The sequence below is a fragment of the Saccoglossus kowalevskii genome, chromosome 4 (genome assembly GCF_978046115.1).
Source record: "Saccoglossus kowalevskii chromosome 4, keSacKowa6.1, whole genome shotgun sequence".
Taxonomy (NCBI): domain Eukaryota; kingdom Metazoa; phylum Hemichordata; class Enteropneusta; family Harrimaniidae; genus Saccoglossus; species Saccoglossus kowalevskii.
In genome coordinates, this window is record NC_140644.1 from 30,561,323 (window position 1) to 30,581,640 (window position 20,318).

General features: G+C 35.4%; 2 protein-coding genes across 2 annotated transcripts in view; both read right to left on the reverse strand.

Moving 5' to 3' along the window:
* The window catches only part of LOC144344279 (uncharacterized), a 148,826-nt gene extending 140,434 nt beyond the window's left edge, over nt 1–8,392 (reverse strand). Inside the window, exons 1-3 of the mRNA XM_085498053.1 lie at nt 8,311–8,392; nt 7,322–7,463; nt 5,259–5,418 (exon numbers count right to left, since the gene is read on the reverse strand). Of these exons, the coding sequence (XP_085354179.1) occupies nt 5,259–5,418; nt 7,322–7,399 (238 nt within the window). The 5' untranslated portion in view covers nt 7,400–7,463; nt 8,311–8,392. The remainder of the gene's footprint in view (nt 1–5,258; nt 5,419–7,321; nt 7,464–8,310) is intronic.
* A 1,214-nt stretch (nt 8,393–9,606) lies between these two features.
* Nucleotides 9,607–17,936, reverse strand: LOC102802176 (uncharacterized). Its single transcript, XM_006824174.3, has 10 exons — nt 17,729–17,936; nt 14,745–14,856; nt 14,485–14,601; nt 13,666–13,791; nt 13,335–13,484; nt 13,086–13,190; nt 12,892–13,002; nt 11,663–11,793; nt 10,930–11,123; nt 9,607–10,216 (listed from the first exon to the last, which is right to left on the reverse strand). The coding sequence occupies exons 1-10, from the start codon at nt 17,762–17,764 to the stop codon at nt 10,051–10,053; spliced, it is 1,248 nt and encodes a 415-aa protein (XP_006824237.3). The 5' UTR covers nt 17,765–17,936; the 3' UTR covers nt 9,607–10,050.
* Nucleotides 17,937–20,318: the final 2,382 nt, after the last annotated feature.

Sequence of the window (20,318 nt, forward strand, 5' to 3'; positions counted from 1 at the left end):
GGACAAGTCTGTTTGACTATCTTTATATATTTGGGATTACGGGACAAAACCGTTTGACTATCTTTCTATATTTGGGATTACGGGACAAAACTGTTTGACTGTCTTTCTATACTTGGGATTACGGGACAAAACTGTTTGACAATCTTACTATACTTGGGATTACAGGACAAATCTGTTTGACTATCTTTCTGTACTTGGGATTACGGGACAAGTCTGTTTGACTATCGTTCTATACTTGGGATTACAGGACAAATCTGTTTGACTATCGTTCTATACTTGGGATTACGGGACAAAACTGTTTGACTATCTTTCTATACTTGGGATTACAGGACAAATCTGTTTGACTATCTTTCTCTACTTGGGATTACGGGACAAATCTGTTTGACTATCTTTCTATACTTGGGATTACGGGACAAAACTGTTTGACTTTCTTTCTATACTTGGGATTACGGGACAAAACTGTTTGACTATCTTTCTAAACTTGGGATTACAGGACAAATCTGTTTGCCTATCTTTCTATACTTGGGATTACGGGACAAAACTGTTTGACTATCTTTCTGTATTTGGGATTACAGGACAAATCTGTTTGACAATCTTTCTATACTTGGGATTACGGGACAAGTCTGTTTGAATATCTTTCTGTATTTGGGATTACGGGACAAAACTGTTTGACTATCTTTCTATACTTGGTATTACGGCACAAGTCTGTTTGACTATCTTTCTGTATTTGGGATTACGGCACAAGTCTGTTTGACTATCTTTCTGTATTTGGGATTATGGGACAAATCTGTTTGACTATCTTTATATATTTGGGATTACGGGACAAAACCGTTTGACTATCTTTCTATACTTGGGATTACGGGACAAAACTGTTTGACTATCTTTCTGTATTTGGGATTACGGAACAAAGTTTGTTTGACTATCTTTCTATATTTGGGATTACGGGACAAAACCGTTTGACAATCTTTCTAAACTTGAGATTACAGGACAAATCTGTTTGACTATCTTTCTATACTTGGGATTACGTGACAAATTTTGTTTGACTATCTTTCTATACTTGGGATTACGGGACAAGTCTGTTTGACTATCTTTATATATTTGGGATTACGGGACAAAACCGTTTGACTATCTTCCTATACTTGGGATTACGGGACAAAACTGTTTGACTATCTTTCTGTATTTGGGATTACGGGACAAAGTTTGTTTGACTATCCTTCTATACTTGGGATTACGGGACAAAACTCTTTGACTATCTTTCTATACTTGGGATTACGGGCCAAAGTTTGTTTGACTATCTTTCTATACTTGGGATTACGGGACAAGTCTGTTTGACTATCTTTCTGTATTTGGGATTACGGGACAAAGTTTGTTTGACTATCCTTCTATACTTGGGATTACGGGACAAAACTGTTTGACTATCTTTCTATATTTGGGATTACGGGACAAAACTGTTTGACTATCTTTCTATACTTGGGATTATGGGACAAAACTGTTTGACAATCTTTCTAAACTTGGGATTACAGGACAAATCTGTTTGACTATCTTTCTATACTTGGTATTACGGGACAAAGTTTGTTTGACTATCTTTCTATACTTGGGATTACGGGACAAGTCTGTTTGACTATCTTTCTATACTTGGGATTACGGGACAAAACTGTTTGACTATCTTTCTATATTTGGGATTACGGGACAAAACTGTTTGACTATCTTTCTATACTTGGGATTACGGGACAATACTGTTTGACAATCTTACTATACTTGGGATTACAGGACAAATCTGTTTGACTATCTTTCTGTACTTGGGATTACGGGACAAGTCTGTTTGACTATCTTTCTATACTTGGGATTACAGGACAAATCTGTTTGACTATCTTTCTATACTTGGGATTACGGGACAAAGTTTGTTTGACTGTCTTTCTATACTTGGGATTACGGGACAAGTCTGTTTGACTATCTTTCTATACTTGGGATTACAGGACAAATCTGTTTGACTATCGTTCTATATTTGGGATTACGGGACAAAACTGTTTGACTATCTTTCTATACTTGGGATTACAGGACAAATCTGTTTGACTATCTTTCTCTACTTGGGATTACGGGACAAATCTGTTTGACTATCTTTCTATACTTGGGATTACGGGACAAAACTGTTTGACTATCTTTCTATACTTGGGATTACAGGACAAAGTTTGTTTGACTATCTTTCTATACTTGGGATTACGGGACAAGTCTGTTTGACTATCTTTCTATACTTGGGATTACGGGACAAAACTGTTTGACTATCTTTCTATATTTGGGATTACGGGACAAAACTGTTTGACTATCTTTCTATACTTGGGATTACGGGACAAAACTGTTTGACAATCTTACTATACTTGGGATTACAGGACAAATCTGTTTGACTATCTTTCTGTACTTGGGATTACGGGACAAGTCTGTTTGACTATCTTTCTATACTTGGGATTACAGGACAAATCTGTTTGACTATCTTTCTATACTTGGGATTACGGGACAAAGTTTGTTTGACTGTCTTTCTATACTTGGGATTACGGGACAAGTCTGTTTGACTATCTTTCTATACTTGGGATTACAGGACAAATCTGTTTGACTATCGTTCTATACTTGGGATTACGGGACAAAACTGTTTGACTATCTTTCTATACTTGGGATTACAGGACAAATCTGTTTGACTATCTTTCTCTACTTGGGATTACGGGACAAATCTGTTTGTCTATCTTTCTATACTTGGGATTACGGGACAAAACTGTTTGACTATCTTTCTATACTTGGGATTACAGGACAAATCTGTTTGACTATCTTTCTATACTTGGGGTTACGGGACAAAACTGTTTGACTATCTTTCTATACTTGGGATTACGGGACAAAACTGTTTGACTATCTTTCTAAACTTGGGATTACAGGACAAATCTGTTTGACTATCTTTCTATACTTGGGATTACGGGACAAAACTGTTTGACTATCTTTCTGTATTTGGGATTACAGGACAACTCTGTTTGACAATCTTTCTAGACTTGGGATTACGGGACAAGTCTGTTTGACTATCTTTCTGTATTTGGGATTACGGGACAAATCTGTTTGACTATCTTTCTATATTTGGGATTACGGGACAAAACTGTTTGACTATCTTTCTATACTTGGTATTACGGCACAAGTCTGTTTGACTATCTTTCTGTATTTGGGATTACGGCACAAGTCTGTTTGACTATCTTTCTGTATTTGGGATTATGGGACAAATCTGTTTGACTATCTTTATATTTTTGGGATTACGGGACAAAACCGTTTGACTATCTTTCTATACTTGGGATTACGGGACAAAACTGTTTGACTATCTTTCTGTATTTGGGATTACGGAACAAAGTTTGTTTGACTATCTTTCTATATTTGGGATTACGGGACAAAACCGTTTGACAATCTTTCTAAACTTGGGATTACAGGACTAATCTGTTTGACTATCTTTCTATACTTGGGATTACGTGACAAATTTTGTTTGACTATCTTTCTATACTTGGGATTACGGGACAAGTCTGTTTGACTATCTTTATATATTTGGGATTACGGGACAAAACCGTTTGACTATCTTTCTATACTTGGGATTACGGGACAAAACTGTTTGACTATCTTTCTGTATTTGGGATTACGGGACAAAGTTTGTTTGACTATCCTTCTATACTTGGGATTACGGGACAAAACTGTTTGCCTATCTTTCCATACTTGGGATTACGGGACAAAGTTTGTTTGACTATCTTTCTATACTTGGGATTACGGGACAAGTCTGTTTGACTATCTTTCTGTATTTGGGATTACGGGACAAAGTTTGTTTGACTATCCTTCTATACTTGGGATTACGGGACAAAACTGTTTGACTATCTTTCTATATTTGGGATTACGGGACAAAACTGTTTGACTATCTTTCTATACTTGGGATTACAGGACAAAACTGTTTGACAATCTTTCTAAACTTGGGATTACAGGACAAATCTGTTTGACTATCTTTCTATACTTGGTAATACGGGACAAAGTTTGTTTGACTATCTTTCTATACTTGGGATTACGGGACAAGTCTGTTTGACTATCTTTCTATACTTGGGATTACGGGACAAAACTGTTTGACTATCTTTCTATATTTGGGATTACGGGACAAAACTGTTTGACTATCTTTCTATACTTGGGATTACGGGACAAAACTGTTTGACAATCTTACTATACTTGGGATTACAGGACAAATCTGTTTGACTATCTTTCTGTACTTGGGATTACGGGACAAGTCTGTTTGACTATCTTTCTATACTTGGGATTACAGGACAAATCTGTTTGACTATCTTTCTATACTTGGGATTACGGGACAAAGTTTGTTTGACTGTCTTTCTATACTTGGGATTACGGGACAAGTCTGTTTGACTATCTTTCTGTATTTGGGATTACGGGACAAAGTTTGTTTGACTATCCTTCTATACTTGGGATTACGGGACAAAACTGTTTGACTATCTTTCTATACTTCGGATTACGGGACAAGTCTGTTTGACTATCTTTCTATACTTGGGATTACGGGACAAAGTTTGTTTGACTATCCTTCTATACTTGGGATTACGGGACAAAACTGTTTGACTATCTTTCTATACTTGGGATTACGGGAGAAGTCTGTTTGACTATCTTTCTGTATTTGGGATTACGGGACAAAGTTTGTTTGACTAGCCTTCTATACTTGGGATTACGGGACAAATCTGTTTGACTATCTTTCTATATTTGGGAATACGGGACAAAACTCTTTGACTATCTTTCTATACTTGGGATTACGGGACAAAACTGTTTGACAATCTTTCTAAACTTGGGATTACAGGACAAATCTGTTTGACTATCTTTCTATACTTGGGATTACGGGACAAAGTTTGTTTGACTATCTTTCTATACTTGGGATTACGGGACAAGTCTGTTTGACTATCTTTCTATACTTGGGATTACGGGACAAAACTGTTTGACAATCTTTCTATACTTGGGATTACAGGACAAATCTGTTTGACTATCTTTCTATACTTGGGATTACGGGACAAGTCTGTTTGACTATCTTTCTATACTTGGGATTACGGGACAAAGTTTGTTTGACTATCTTTCCATACTTGGGAATACGGGACAAGTCTGTTTGACTATCTTTCTATACTTGGGATTACGGGACAAGTATAAAGTACATTGATGTGCGATTGTCATGGTTACGTGTAAATACATTTTGATAATCTACTCACTCTGGTCGGCATACTCCCCTTGAGCACGAACACGAAACTGTTTATTGCTTTCTGCATTAATTTTGCCTTTAACTCTCCAGAATCCATCTCCATTCCTGCTCATGAGTGACCAAATACGAATAAAATCTCCATTGCGTGGTGGCCAAGGTAACATTTTGACCTGCGAGAAATGAATACATCGTGGTGCGTGTCAAGGGGTTCCAAATAAGTATTTTCTCCCTCTTGTGTAGGTTCTGTTTACCGCGCGGCCAAGCTCATAACAGAACGTCAATATATATTCATGGGTGACTGACAATGTACAAATAAATGTTACGAGAACTTGTTGTATAGACCAGTTCATACACCGATGCAAGGGGCACGTTCAAATAAGTTATATAAACAATATTCAGTTCAGTATTTCAAAACATCCCTGACTACAACCCCCACACATGAAACATCTCAGCACTTTTACTACTCGATCGTTAACTATAGATTTTATTATTGACATGTACCCCCTCCGCCCAGCAATATCTACATTGATAATTTCATCGATATTGGATATTTCATTTGACATGCATTTTCTGTGTTTCAACAAAGTTATGTGAAGGGGCGCCCTTAGTGTGGGCTACATTGAATGCATGATACGTCTGTTAATGGCTTACCAAATACATCTGTATGGCAATTTCTTTCGTTTCCTTTACAGCAATAACAGACATTACTATGATCAATCACTTGACCAGCATGGAGTAATCGTGCGGACATATTAGTCGTGATATCTTGGACCCTCCTACTCAAGTATTTCACCACTGATAATGTCTAGACTCTTACGACGCAGACGCTGTTCACATAATCAATAATATTATACCCCATAGCCCCGATACCCAATCAGATTCAAGCATTTAGCAGTGAATATATTTGCAATGAAAGACATAATATTCGGCTTCTGCGCTTACGAACGATCTAAGAAATGCTGATTCACCATAGAGCTTTGTCGGCGCTTTCCTATCACCTGTAATTTATGAACAGGTTCATATAAGATAAGATATCTTACATTATTTGGGACGAGTTATATTTCATGTTGATATCCTTTACAAGTCTGAGATGTCGAATGTTTGGCTGAGTGTGACATGCGTGAATAGAACATGGTTTAAATAAAGTATGAAATTACGGTTATTGGATATTTACTTGCGAGATTGGAGTTCTGAAACGCGTGAAAAATGGCTTGTGTATAACATTATAAAAAAATAATTTTCTCATTCACAATACGTCTTATGTCTTGATCCAGCTCACTGTATCCAATCATGTAAATTTCGATGCCGTAATCATAGATTACCTATTATGACTGCTCGCTATCAAAATGTTGCTACTCATGACAGAATATGTATCTTATGCCCAGGCAGTTATATTGGTGATGAATGTCACTATATGTTTGAGTGTGTAGCATTCCATACAATAAGAAAACAATTATTGAAGTCGTATTATCATTTTAGGCCAAATACATTAAAATAGAGCAATTATTCAATCCATCAAAATTTGTCTAAATGTTGTAATTATATTACGAAGCAGTTTTAATGGATGTAATGGTTAATATATACTATTATTATACATCTGTCACCGTAACGCCATAGGTTACAGCGTGCCGTAATTTTGCGGTATTTTACGGGGTATTTTCACCCAACCATATTAGGAAATGCGAAATCCAAATATGGAATTATTACGCGCGTAAGCGCCCTCCAATAATAAAAACAAACATGGCTGCCACCAGAATTTAACCGGACTACATACTGTTCTAAACTTTTTAAATTTCGGCATTCCCATGATGTATCCTTGGTAGGAAAAGATGTATAATAATAAGGTTATTCCGAAGATACCTCAAAGTATGCACTCAGACAGTACGCTGTCGCTTCGACCTCCGCTGCGCGTCGGTCGATACTGCCACTGTACTGTCTTCGTGCATACTTTGAGGTATCTTCGGAATAACCTCATAGTATTACATTGTCATGTCATACCATTCAATCATAATCGTGCATTTACAGGCGCTAATTGTTAATGCTACCAGAAATGTAATGGTTTAAATATCTGACCTGATTACTGCATGTAAAATGTCTAAGTTTAACAACAGCAGTCTTCTTTGGTACGACCTTGAACAATAACTTGAACATAATACTTCACAGTTTTGCCTCTACCTACTGTAGAATGTTATGTCGTAGCTGGAATTAATTTCCACTGAAAAAAACAGTTTTTTTATAATGTTATTTTCACTAATTCATTCAAGTGGAAATAAAGTACTTCACAGTATTTTGAAAGAAAGGAGACAGTTTCTTATTTTCCGGCTTGGTGTGCCCTCTAGCAAGGAAGCATTGCTATGACATCACGGAAAAACGAAGAAGTTGCGAGAGGGTGAGTTTCATATGAAATATGTATTGTCTTAGATTTGCCTGCAGCCATTCAACTCTATTGAATTTGGCACCAAGTAACACTTAAGTGTCCAAAAAAAAATGGTTTAAGTTGACGAATGTGACAGGTTCAAACTTGAAGAAAATGGAAGCTATATTCAAGTTCATTTGCAAATATAAAAAATGCCGCACAAATGTAGGTACTGGAATAGCGTATTCTGACGTTGACCTTGCCTGACTGCTTGGTTCGGTACAAGTAAATAAAAACAAGTGACAGAAGGAAATTGAAAAGATTACATTCACTGCATGGGACAAAGCATTCGCTCGGCACATAATATATGTAATTAGGACGTCAACATGGCTCGATTATGAAGTGCCGTCTATCGCAGGAATACATTGTTAACTTCTGTGGAAATTTCCCATTTTATGTGACAGTTCCGTCCAAGCATGATATACAGTGCAAGGCGAGTGTGTCTTCTGTATGTGCAGTGTGGACCCTGTGTAAACATATCATAATGACGTTCAGAATACCGCGTTGCAAGTATGAGAGTATACACCCCTACCTCGATCAGATTAAAAATACTGAACATGCCACATAGCCATCGTATATATTCACCGTTGAAGAACTTCCGTACAATAACTGGTTTATATTATAAGTATATTAAGTTATAGTTTACCTTATAAGTTATCGTAACAGATCCGTCACATGGGTGTCTTAAAGTGGTCAATAGGCACATTCTCAGAATGACGTTTCCTGGTAGTGGGTAATTTTATGACGGAAGTGATTGGAGCACTGTTTGGGGGCAAATAATTCTTTTGACCTTTTCAATCTTGAGAACCATTTACGTCTACGGCTTATCAACGGATACTCAGGGAGACATTCGAGTCGGGAATAAGTACCATATGGCAGTTTAATTTCCCTTCAATCCACGCCAGGAAATACTCCGTTATTATAAAACTTCAAAGATAGGGTCGTCGACAAATTCTCTTCAAATTACTATACTGCTCTTTGTATTCGTCAGCAGTATACACAGTGACTATATATTTCAATAACAATCGCCAAATATTATATAAATGTTGCTAATTTGTGATCTGTTTACACGGGATACACTTATGACGTATTATCATAACAGTAATTAATTTAATCGAAAAAAGAATATGCACGTTATTTGGAGACATTTAATAACCTATGTCGGATTGTTTCCGTTTATTTATGCGTAGTAACAAGGACGTATGTCGTGCCACAGTTGTTGCGTATTATGCATCAAAATATGCCGTCAAAACATGATCTTCAGTGTACTGTCATGATAAAATCGAAATTAAGGCACTCTTATCATATCCCCTGACAGAATTAACGAACATTTTTCTTCTCAAACTCAAACATGTTTTGGTATGTTAAATATTATATTAATAACTATTGTTTCTGGACAGAACCTATCTGTGCGTATTCAGCAAAGTGCAGTTTGTGACACTGCTGAGGAATATATTTTATCAATTGGTGTGATTTGAGGCGTGGTCTTTTGTTAGTTGGAATAACTTATACGAAAATTACTCTATAGTTGTCTTTATTCGTTGAATACCCCACCACTACAATGTACGTATTATACTTAATGAAAAAATATTGATTATTGTGAATTGAGTTCATATACAATATGTAATCGGTTAATATAATTTGCCAAATATATATGATAATCTCTGATAAGTGCACTCAAAATATCTTGTTTCAGGAATAGTAGGATGTTTATAATGCAAGTGGTGTATTATCTCAGTCAACTAGTCCTAACTTTGTGTATCAGGTGAAATGTAAAGATAAAGCAGTAATGCTATCAGTTCGCGTGTGTATGTAATTGCGCACTTGCAATATAATTGAAACATATTTTAATTAAATCATTTGCACCCGTGGTGCATTGCAACATCCGGATGGTACTCTTCGGCTCACTTGCGGCTCAAATACAAAAGAACACCAACGCGACTCGCGGAATTACGTAATCATTTTATTGTCATTCTAAGCATTGAGTTAATTGCTCATTGTTCGTGCATCATTAGAGCCCCACAAACATACATGTTACTAACATCGTTGTAGCAATAGAAGGTAGCAATACACCATTTTAGTTCGTCTTGTATTGAGTTTTTCAATGGTTATTTACTCATTTAAACATATGAGCGTCAAAGTCAACTTCATTTCATATATTTTTGTAGCGAATGAGAAATCATGTCCGGCCCATCATTATCAAACACTCAAAAAATGATAACAATCAATCGTTTTTGTCATATAGTCGACGCATTTTAACATTCACAATTTTTCGTTAATCAAGCAACGTGTTTGTTATGATTGGCTTGCTGTTTATGAATTAGGTTAGCGAATCAGATACGCTGTTATAAAACGCTTCTCATTTCCCATTCTCCATCACAGCCTATTATTGCTCAGTTTGTTCTTGAAAAGTATATTGGTTAAGACAGGACATGAGATAGGTCAGCACCGACTCTAACATCTTAGCACCAAAGGTGTGTGTCATTCTTTGGAAATCACTGGATGGTCGACATGCCAAATGGACATTTAGTAGAATCTTCCTGAGGGCTTGTCTGTGAAGATCAAAATTAGGATTATTTCAACACAGATTAAACACAACGCGCAATAGAAATACTACAAAGGCGTAGTACAGAATATGTGGAGACATTTCTTAATTGTCAATCTGGAAGTTTTAAATCCGCTATAAACAAGTCCTGCTTCTCCTTACAAAAAAGTGAAAGTGAAAGTGTTTCAGTATTCATAAAAAAATAATGTATATTTATATTCCACAAAATGTATTTATATTAAAAAATGCAAATTTATATTCAAAAATAAAATTTAGATTCCAAAAATACATATTAATATTAGGAACAGGTAAATTTATATTTCTAAAATACACATTTTTATTCAAAAAGGAAAATTTATATTTGAAAAAATGTAAAGGCATATGCTAGAAGCGTCAATTTACATACTAATAAAGTAAATTAATATTCGAAAAAGCGTTCATTTCTATATGTACAAAAATGTGTTTTTTTCAAGAAATTTATACTTATAGTAGAGGGCGCCCTTCTACTGATACATTTTTACTTGTTCCTGAAAACTATAAAAAATTGTTAAAGTAAATAAATCTGTATTGGTCGTTTTTTAGATATAAATTCACTTTTTGTAACATAAACATGTGTAATATTATATTAGCCCTCGCTGCAAGGCAGTTAATACTACATAAATTATACATTGTGAAGACAATATTTGAAATATAAATATGATAGATGTGTGTAATACATACATCAAATGCGGTATGGTACTTTTCTCCACACCTTCAATAATTTTCTGCCCCTCCACGTATTTTGTCAAGCACTCTTTATACGCTAGTATGAGGTCGCCTAGCTCTGCTTCGCATAGTGAAGAGAATGGCGTGATGTCGCCGCGTTGTCGGGGTTTCGGTTTTGGACATCCCAGAGGCAATGATCCCCTTCGGCGCTGGTCAGTAAGATCGAAAAAAAATAGTTCAGCCAAATAATCAGTAAATTGTGTGTAATAAAAACTAGTGATCTGATGCAATAGTAACAGTATATTCCCCATGGCGTTTATTTAAACAGTTACTCAGGGAATAAAGAATGGCGCACTACCCAATAGTGTGTGATATAACAAGGTGAGAATGGCAATGTGAACAATAATAATAATGGGCGTGACGTAGTTGAACCAATTATGTAACCGTGCATTCCTTTCCCCTCAACCCAAATATATATCAGACATAAATCCGGATTACACTCAGCAATACAGCTGATGGATTTCAAGAACAAAGATTTAATACAATTATTGAAGTGAAGACGAAGTGAAGTAATAGCAATAACACGCTACAAAAACATAATTGTTTGGTTATTTTCAATTCATATTAACAACAATTCAACAGGTATGTAAAATATAAACATATTTTTATGAAATTAATAAGTTAAATGTAAAGTATTAAATCATTTGTGTTTACATAACACGATTACTGAGAATAGGCGCTTTTATACCTTTAAAAAACAACAGAGTCCGTTTTCACTCATATTTTCGGGTTTACTTATTCTTCTGTGTATTTCTGCCATTGATATGAAATACCGCTTCTTCGAGTTGGTAACACCAAGAGTACCCAGCACTTCATAACCTGAAATATAAGAACGTTCATATAAAGACATAATGATTCGTTAACCAAGTCAGGTAAATAATAAAACAAACACAAGCACAACTCTCACAAGACCGGTGCCCATCAACATCATCGTACATTCATCAGCAATGACGATGTGATTGCATGTAATTTAAGCGGAGGGAATGAGGGTCATCCTCACTGCAAATCTACAGCGTGTTGGATATTACACAAATAAGACAACTGCACTGGTCTATCACATATTTAATATGACTACCACCATCATGAACACCCTGCTGCTAATTATCAAATCAAGAACATGTTGCTCATTTTACCACCATGTCAGCTTAACTGGTACATACAAACATACAGCAATTCATTTTCAAGAGGACACCCTTCCCACAGGTCACTCTATTTGCAAATAAATGAATACCATTCATTCTAGTTCTTACATAAAAAAAATTAAGTATATTGGCCCATATCCATTGAATGTTATCATAGTGCTAATATGATCAATACCCCGGATGTAATTTGCATTGCTAATGAATGAATGAATGAATGGATGAATGAATGAATGAATGAATGAATGAATGAATGAATGAATGAATGAATGAATAAATAAATAAATAAATAAATGAATGAATGAGATGATAGCTCTCACTTGTTAATACAACAGGTGCATAACCAATATGTGTCATGATGTGGTGAATATGGCCGCAAACATGATGGACTTACTAAGTCTGTTGAAATTGTGTGCGAAAAATATAAGCATACGTGAATATTGTTGGCAGGGACAATTTAGTGTGATGCTCATAATAATATTAGTGTCTATACTGATAATCAATTGTGCATTTGGATACTTGATGTGCACACTGTTCTTTATCTGTGTTGTAAACATTCTTGTATTATGACACCATCCCAGATTGTGACCAATTAGGAAAACATATATATATATATATTCCAAGCTTAATTGTCCGGGATGTGACATTTCGCGGCAAATATACTGAAATTATGAGCAGTTAGCAGTTGAGGAAAAATCATAGAAGAATCATAGTGAATAGTGAGTTATTCACAAGTTGTGACAAAGTTACCTTTGTAATATTATTGTTAGATTTTTACCTAATACATTATTGTTGTCTTGAATCACACCATCTTGATCAATTTCCGAGTATTTTCTCTTTGATCGGCGTTCCGTTGATTGTGTACTGTGGCTACCTCCTCTGAGTAACTCTGTTTAAAAGACCAGAACTAATTTGTAAATAATAATGCATTTTCCTTTATAGGTCATATGTGACAAATTTGAAGGTAGTTACCCGATAGTGTAGGAGAAGGAAGTCTTGTTTCTTCATGAATGTCTGATTGTCCTGTGGACTCTACTATAGGTTCACCAGGCTTATGTTTTGCCCAAGCTGACAAGTCTGATAAAAAAAAAATAGGTGTCTGAATTATTACACATTTGATTATTGGGAAATACAAATATATAAGTTCATTAATTATGCTTTTGAATACAATAATGTAAAAACAATTCTAAACACTCTGTTCGATGCCCTTAATCAACTAACCTGTGTCAAGACTTGCATTCAGCATTGCTTTCAAAATTGTGTGTTTATTTTGTTGTTTTCTGGGCTGGGGCGTTGTGTTATCGTTATGTTTTTCAGAGGTCGTCCCAAGGCGCATATCAGTTGTTTTAGTCGTGTGTTTAGCTGGATTATCTGAAGTGAATACAAGTTAGATTTAAATTAGATTAAAATGCAACGAATTTCTATTTCCAACTGCACTCGATTCACATTCTATCATTTGGTTGGGAAAAATATGATATGATATGTGTTCAGTATGAAGAGATGACATTAGAAAAAATAATAATAATGCATATTGTATGTCATTGTTTTTTACCAGCACTGCTTATATGACTCATGGTGTCTGACATTTGCTCAAATATTGCTGTATATTTCTTCTTCGGCCAATGCTCGTGCGCCACTGATGTACCGGCATTTGAGTATGGTGCGTTCATGTGAACAGCTGTGAAAAAAACAAGTATTAATCTATTCACTATGTGGCATTTATCGTAAAAGTCACATTGTGTTGAAAAGAAAAAATTGAAAGAATCACAATTTTTGAAAGAAAAGAAAGGAAAATATTCGTAAACATTTTAGCATTTGTGAACATGTTTAAGTAATTTAATTTTTCGATAACACTTCCTTGTTGAAATATACAGTATGATTTTTCATAAAATAAATAGACTGTTATTTGTTCGTTGACACACCAATCAATTTTAATGGTATGTGTCCCGGATGTACCAGTATGTACAAATGACTAAAACAAGTTTTCAGCCAAATCATTATTATATATATTATAATCAATCATACTTTAAATATGTTTATCAAGATGCTATATCAAACTTAACTATGTTAGCATATTTAATAATTCTAAAGGTTATCCTTTATCCTCACATTCCCTCTACAAAAACAGAGATTTGTATTGGACTTATCTATTTTTAAATATTATCGCAATTATACCTTACACCCATCTATTCGTCTAGATCTCATTCAACTTGAGAGCCACGAGATATTTAACACATGAATAATGTACTATACTCTGCCGTCATCGCTCTTCTTTAAATTTTAACATGAGACATGAGAATGAGACATCGTTTTAGTGGAAGAACAAGTCTCGCGTGTTAGGTATTTTGCAATGCACATAATAGAGACTTACCTGTACATGTCGGTGTATGCATTATCTCACAACTCTGGTTTCCTGTCGCTGTGACGTGGCCATAGGTGTACTTTCTTTCATATGATGATTTTGCCGTGATCCTTGTTGATAGATCGACTATAATAAAACAATAAGAAGTAAAAGTACGAATTTTCAAAATATCTGGCATCAGTTTTGGGGTACATTTGAATACAATGCTATGTATTTAGTCTGACTCGATGAAATAGATTGTTGTTAGTTCGGGTAACATAGTGATGTACCTGGTTCATTGTCCGTCTTTCGTATAATTTCATCTAAGCATTCTTCGATGGAAATTCGCTCTTCTTGTTTTTTCTCTGCTCGAAAACATCTTTTCGGTAAGTATGACATATCCTGAAAAAATAATATAAATGTTATTACACTTCATGTTATAATAACATAAATTTCTCACTTAACATTCAAAAGTTTGTTTGCATACATAACGAGTCTTTTAGTTACAAAGAGCAGTTCAAGGTCAATGACACTTAGATGATGTACAATATAAGTGCATATCTAAAATTATTTGATTGTGGATGTGATAGTTGTACGTTCAATAAAATCAGTTCAACTTATATAGGTCTTGGTCAATGTTAGTGATTGTTCTTATTTCCAAAACACTCGTTAAAGTAGAATAAGTTTGATTGAAGATTACTCTCGACTTCTTCTACGGTGTTGCCAACTGAAATACTGCATAGTTTTGTAAAATTGGTAAATAATATTTATTTACGCTAAGGAGTTTGTGCGTTTACTGGCACATGTCTACCAGCATAATAACTAACAACTTATGAACCAATTTTCATACAATGTAAGAAAGATGTTGCCATTGGACTTAAGCCATACTTCTAGTTTATTGATAGTCTACTTGAGTTATCAATTGTCATGGTATATGGCTCAAACTAGGGGATTCACTAAGTCGCTAAGTTCACGTGTCCGAGCGTGCGCAACTGGTTTATATCCAAATTTATGACACAAATCAGATTTTGTTTTGATATCACCGGTTTTACATAGTGGCAGGAAATTAGACTCTTCACCATGGCCATATTGGTCATTTGCAATTCCTTGCCTGTCAAAAGTACAAAACATGAAATTCCGTCGTCTGCTTAGATTTAAATATGCGTATAAAATGCAATGTTTGCGCATGCGTGGTTACGAATAGTCTGTTGAACTATAATAGTTTATTATATGTGTAATTCTATATAATTCCATGCGACCAACTAATGACTAATCGTGACCCTGATTATGGATATAATATATTACAGGTTGCACATGTGAACACAATGTGTTGGCTTATTTCGAACTCCATGATTTGTTTGTTTTTTCCGAGTGTTTGGATTGAGTATAAATGGTGTTATTTCTACTTTACAAGTAGAATTCGTAGAAATTATGTTTTATAATGTACAGGTTGTGCATTTAAACTAGACAACTGATTCACACATTGAAGATTAGGCCACCAAGTACTCACTGTAATAAAATTATGTTAACTTACATATTTTCGAAATATCTGATTTCGTATTGGACAGTGATATGTTCTTGAGCTAAGAAACGTTTTGAATAAATTTATAACTGGAGGATTATCACGAACAGTAATCTGAAATCGTGTTTCCATTAGAATTGACTTCGTTTGAATAGTAATATAAATAATCACAAGTAGTTTTTATAATAATGTTTGATTTAAACAATTTTGCTTCAGAAGACTCAATATAACAAATCAAAAACAAATCATGTGTACCTATACAATGACTGCTTTTGGTTGTCAAAATTATTACGAATGTTTTTCACAAATGATTTTCACTTTAACTGGTTGAAAACCTGCCATCAAATGGGTGACTCGTGCAATCCGTTCAAAATTCCATCAAGCAAATAATGTACTTCACACTAGATGTACGCATCGTATTGGAACACGAACATTTGAACATTTGATATAAGTAAGATATATAACCAGATTGACAGCACAGTACATGGGAAAAGTTACAATAGTTACGCTATGGTATTGATAAGGCGCGGGTCATTCACAGGTTAATTATTAACGGCGCCGTTATGTCACGTTCTATTATATTTTTAAATTACATATTTATTCTATATATAACATTGCCCTTAATGCCATGTGATCACGGGTAAATAAACAACTATGGGTGATTTAACCGAACTTTTTTGTAACCGACAATTTTAAATTATGAAATAAAAAATACTCTCAAAAAGGAATGACTTTTTGTTATAATATACATGGGCTTACACGTCTGGAATTCAGAAACGTTTTATTATAATCGATTCAAACAAATACAGTGTTATCGTGTTTGACACACGCCGACCTTTATCTAGGGCAGACTTGCGATAAAGGAGGTCAAGTTGCTCACCGTTAATTTTATGTGGAATAAAATTTGTTGAATGAAAACAAGCTTTCGTGATTATTCTTGATCTCACAACCTACGCGAACAGCGGCACGATTTCGGTTCTAGCTTACTTCAGTTAGCTAACTATGCACAAGGTATGGGTGAGAGAAACGTGATCGTAATTTCTAAAACAAAATGGCGTATATGCAGAGTTGCGTGACATAGTCCAGGGTAACTAAAGCACATTAACACTGAGGTCACTTGAACATTGCTATCATATAAGAACGATGATATTGGTGTCATCCATTTTTACTGAGATGTAATTATACTGCGTATACTTTTAAATGAACATGTGAATCATTAATCCTGAACAATTCGTACAAATTTGATCAACATGTAGTGCCTTCATGCAGGTAATAAATGTTATCAACGGTCGTGGTTGGCACGTAGAACAACAACTATAATTTGAATACACATACTTCATTCTTTATACATAGAATACATTTTCATTACAATTAGACATTCTATAATTGAAACCACTGGTGTAAAACGTGTCATTGTTTACATTTACCGCAATCGTAATATTGTGCAATAAGCCAGGGGCACCGGGTTTGGCACGTAACTCTAGAATTGTTCGACCGACTGTTGTCTACATCATTATATTGTGATTATATTTTAGATTTTAATCTTAGATTTAGTGTATACCAATATGACATATATTCTCGTCACTGAATGGTTTTAAATTTAACGACCTAGTTTTGTTGTTACGCTCTATGTTTTGTATCAAAATGGCGTTTGCCTCAATTAAGCACGTACTGCAAAAAGTATGGTCTGCAATTAATACGCTGAAACGATATGCTAGACTACCACAGACGTATTAATAATAACATACTCACCTCCCATTTGTCGACTTGAAATTGAATGTTGGACATTTACCTTAACGGTTACGTTAATATATATGTAATAAGGCCAATAACCAGACATGTATATTATATGAACCCGGATAATGGGGTAACGAGCTATTTACATAAGTAGAAAGGTCAGTAAGCCAGGCGTTTTCCTATAAGTTTATACGCAGTAGGTCGTAAAGGTCGACCACGTTGAGGCATGCGCTCTTGATATATCTTGTCAGTTCACCTATTATATGCATATGAGTGATATTTTTAGTTTAATTTAGAAGCTATAAACGTGACAATTAACTATTTTCCACTCTGAATTATTTTTTCAACACAATACATTTATTATTTCTAAATTAAAATATAGTTTAGATGAATCAGTAATTGTCCACAGATTTACACTAACTATTATATATAAACATCACAATTGCATCCAATGAGTTATCGAATTAGATATATTATGATTTTTAAAATGTAGTTCAATACATATTTTCCAAAAAGCTTCTAGAGTCGAAGTAGTACTCTGATGTTCGAATGTCTCAGATGACAGTACGCAATGTCACCCCTTACACCTATTTACATCACAGGAGCGCATCGTCACTCAATGGCGCTCATCACCATCTGCTTCTGTTTCGCGTTGGGGGGGGGGGGGTAATCCACGCAAGCCGTTTCTATACAATGTCTTCCTGACACATTGGCTGTGCTTCCAGCCATTCAATGCTGATATTACCTATCTACTTTTTCCTAGCCCTGCCTCTCTGATCGTTTCTATTAAATTGGCTTTTTAAGAATTCCCCTTCCTCAAATTGTGCCCAAAATATGCATTTTCCTGTTTAAAGATTAAAACTAGTGATCTTTTTCCCATATTTATATTAATTTGATTATTTTCCACTATATTTCTGATATTTTCAGAATTTGACATTAAGCCTATATTCAAAGTCATCAATTCTTGTTTCTAATCCATTTTAGATCCATGTGTCACGCCCATACTATAAGGTGGATAAAACATAATATTTGAAAATTGTGATTTAATATTAATATCGAGCTACCTTGTTGTTAATATTGTTATTAATCGCAGACTTGGCCATTCTTATAATTTTTGTATTCTACCGTCAATTCTCACTAATTGCCTAAATGCGTTACAGTTTAACTTGTCTTCCATTGTCGCTTTCAAGCTTGGTGATTGGCGGTGATATATTTTTTGTTAACTAGCATTTTCTTAGTCATTGTAGCGTTCATATTCATTTCAAACATTTTACCCACTAATATCTGAAGACCATATTGTAGAGGACACTTCTTACAGGACTTATGTATTAGCTTTGGCAATATTGAGTTTTATTTTTCACATGCAGGTGACTTTGGCGATTTGCAAGCAACATTTATATCGATGATCTAGTGGTTCAATTTGACTATAATTCCTCATCTGATTACAATAAACAACTACCCCACCAATTCATGTAGTGGTATTATGCTGTTACATTATTACACGCTGTCGTCTCATCATTACGTGATGCAGGTACACCGTTACGTGTAGCAGAAGCAGCATAACCTGAAGCAAGTACATCATTGGGCGATGCTGGTGAATCATTATGCGTGAATCATCAGTTACATGAGGAATATACACTACTACGTGTCGCAGATACACCATAACGTAACCCATTACGTATCGCAGATACACCATAACGTAACCCATTACGTGTCGCAGATACACCATAACGTTACCCATTACGTGTCGCAGATACACCGTAACATAACTCATTACGTGTCACAGATACACCATAACGTAACCATTACGTGTCGCAGTAACGTGTAATTACGTGTCGCAGATACACCATAACGTAACCCATTACGTGTCACAGATACACCATAACGTTACCCATTACGTGTCGCAGATACACCGTAACATAACTCATTACGTGTCACAGATACACCATAACGTAACCATTACGTGTCGCAGTAACGTGTAATTACGTGTCGCAGATACACCATTACGTAACCCACTACGTGTCGCAGATACACCATAACGTAACCCATTACGTGTCACAGATACACCATAAAGTAACCCATTACGTGTCGCAGATACACCATAACGTAACCCATTACGTGTCGCAGTTACACCATAACGTAACCCATTACGTGTCGCAGATACACCACAACGTAACCCATTACGTGTCACAGATACACCATAACGTAACACATTTCGTGTCACAGATACACCATAACGTAACCCATTACGTGTCGCAGTTACACCACAACGTAAGCCATTACGTGTCGCAGATACACCACAACGTAACCCATTACGTGTCACAGATACACCATAACGAAACACATTTCGTGTCACAGATACACCATAACGTAACCCATTACGTGTCGCAGTTACACCACAACGTAAGCCATTACGTGTCGCAGATACACCATAACGTAACCCATTACGTGTCGCAGTTACACCATAACGTAACCCATTACGTGTCGCAGATACACCACAATGTAACCCATTACGTGTCACAGATACACCATAACGTAACACATTTCGTGTCACAGATACACCATAACGTAACCCATTACGTGTAGCAGTTACACCACAACGTAA

Bases quoted from the DNA above. Each gene is read 5' to 3' on its own strand.
- LOC102802176 (XM_006824174.3), bottom strand. From the start codon at position 17,764: ATGTCCAACATTCAATTTCAAGTCGACAAATGGGAG. The intron at 14,857-17,728 runs GTGAGTATGTTA...TTATTTTTTCAG, and splicing joins TTCAAGTCGACAAATGGGAG to GATATGTCATACTTACCGAA. The intron at 13,485-13,665 runs GTAAAAAACAAT...TATTCACTTCAG, and splicing joins GAGTCATATAAGCAGTGCTG to ATAATCCAGCTAAACACACG.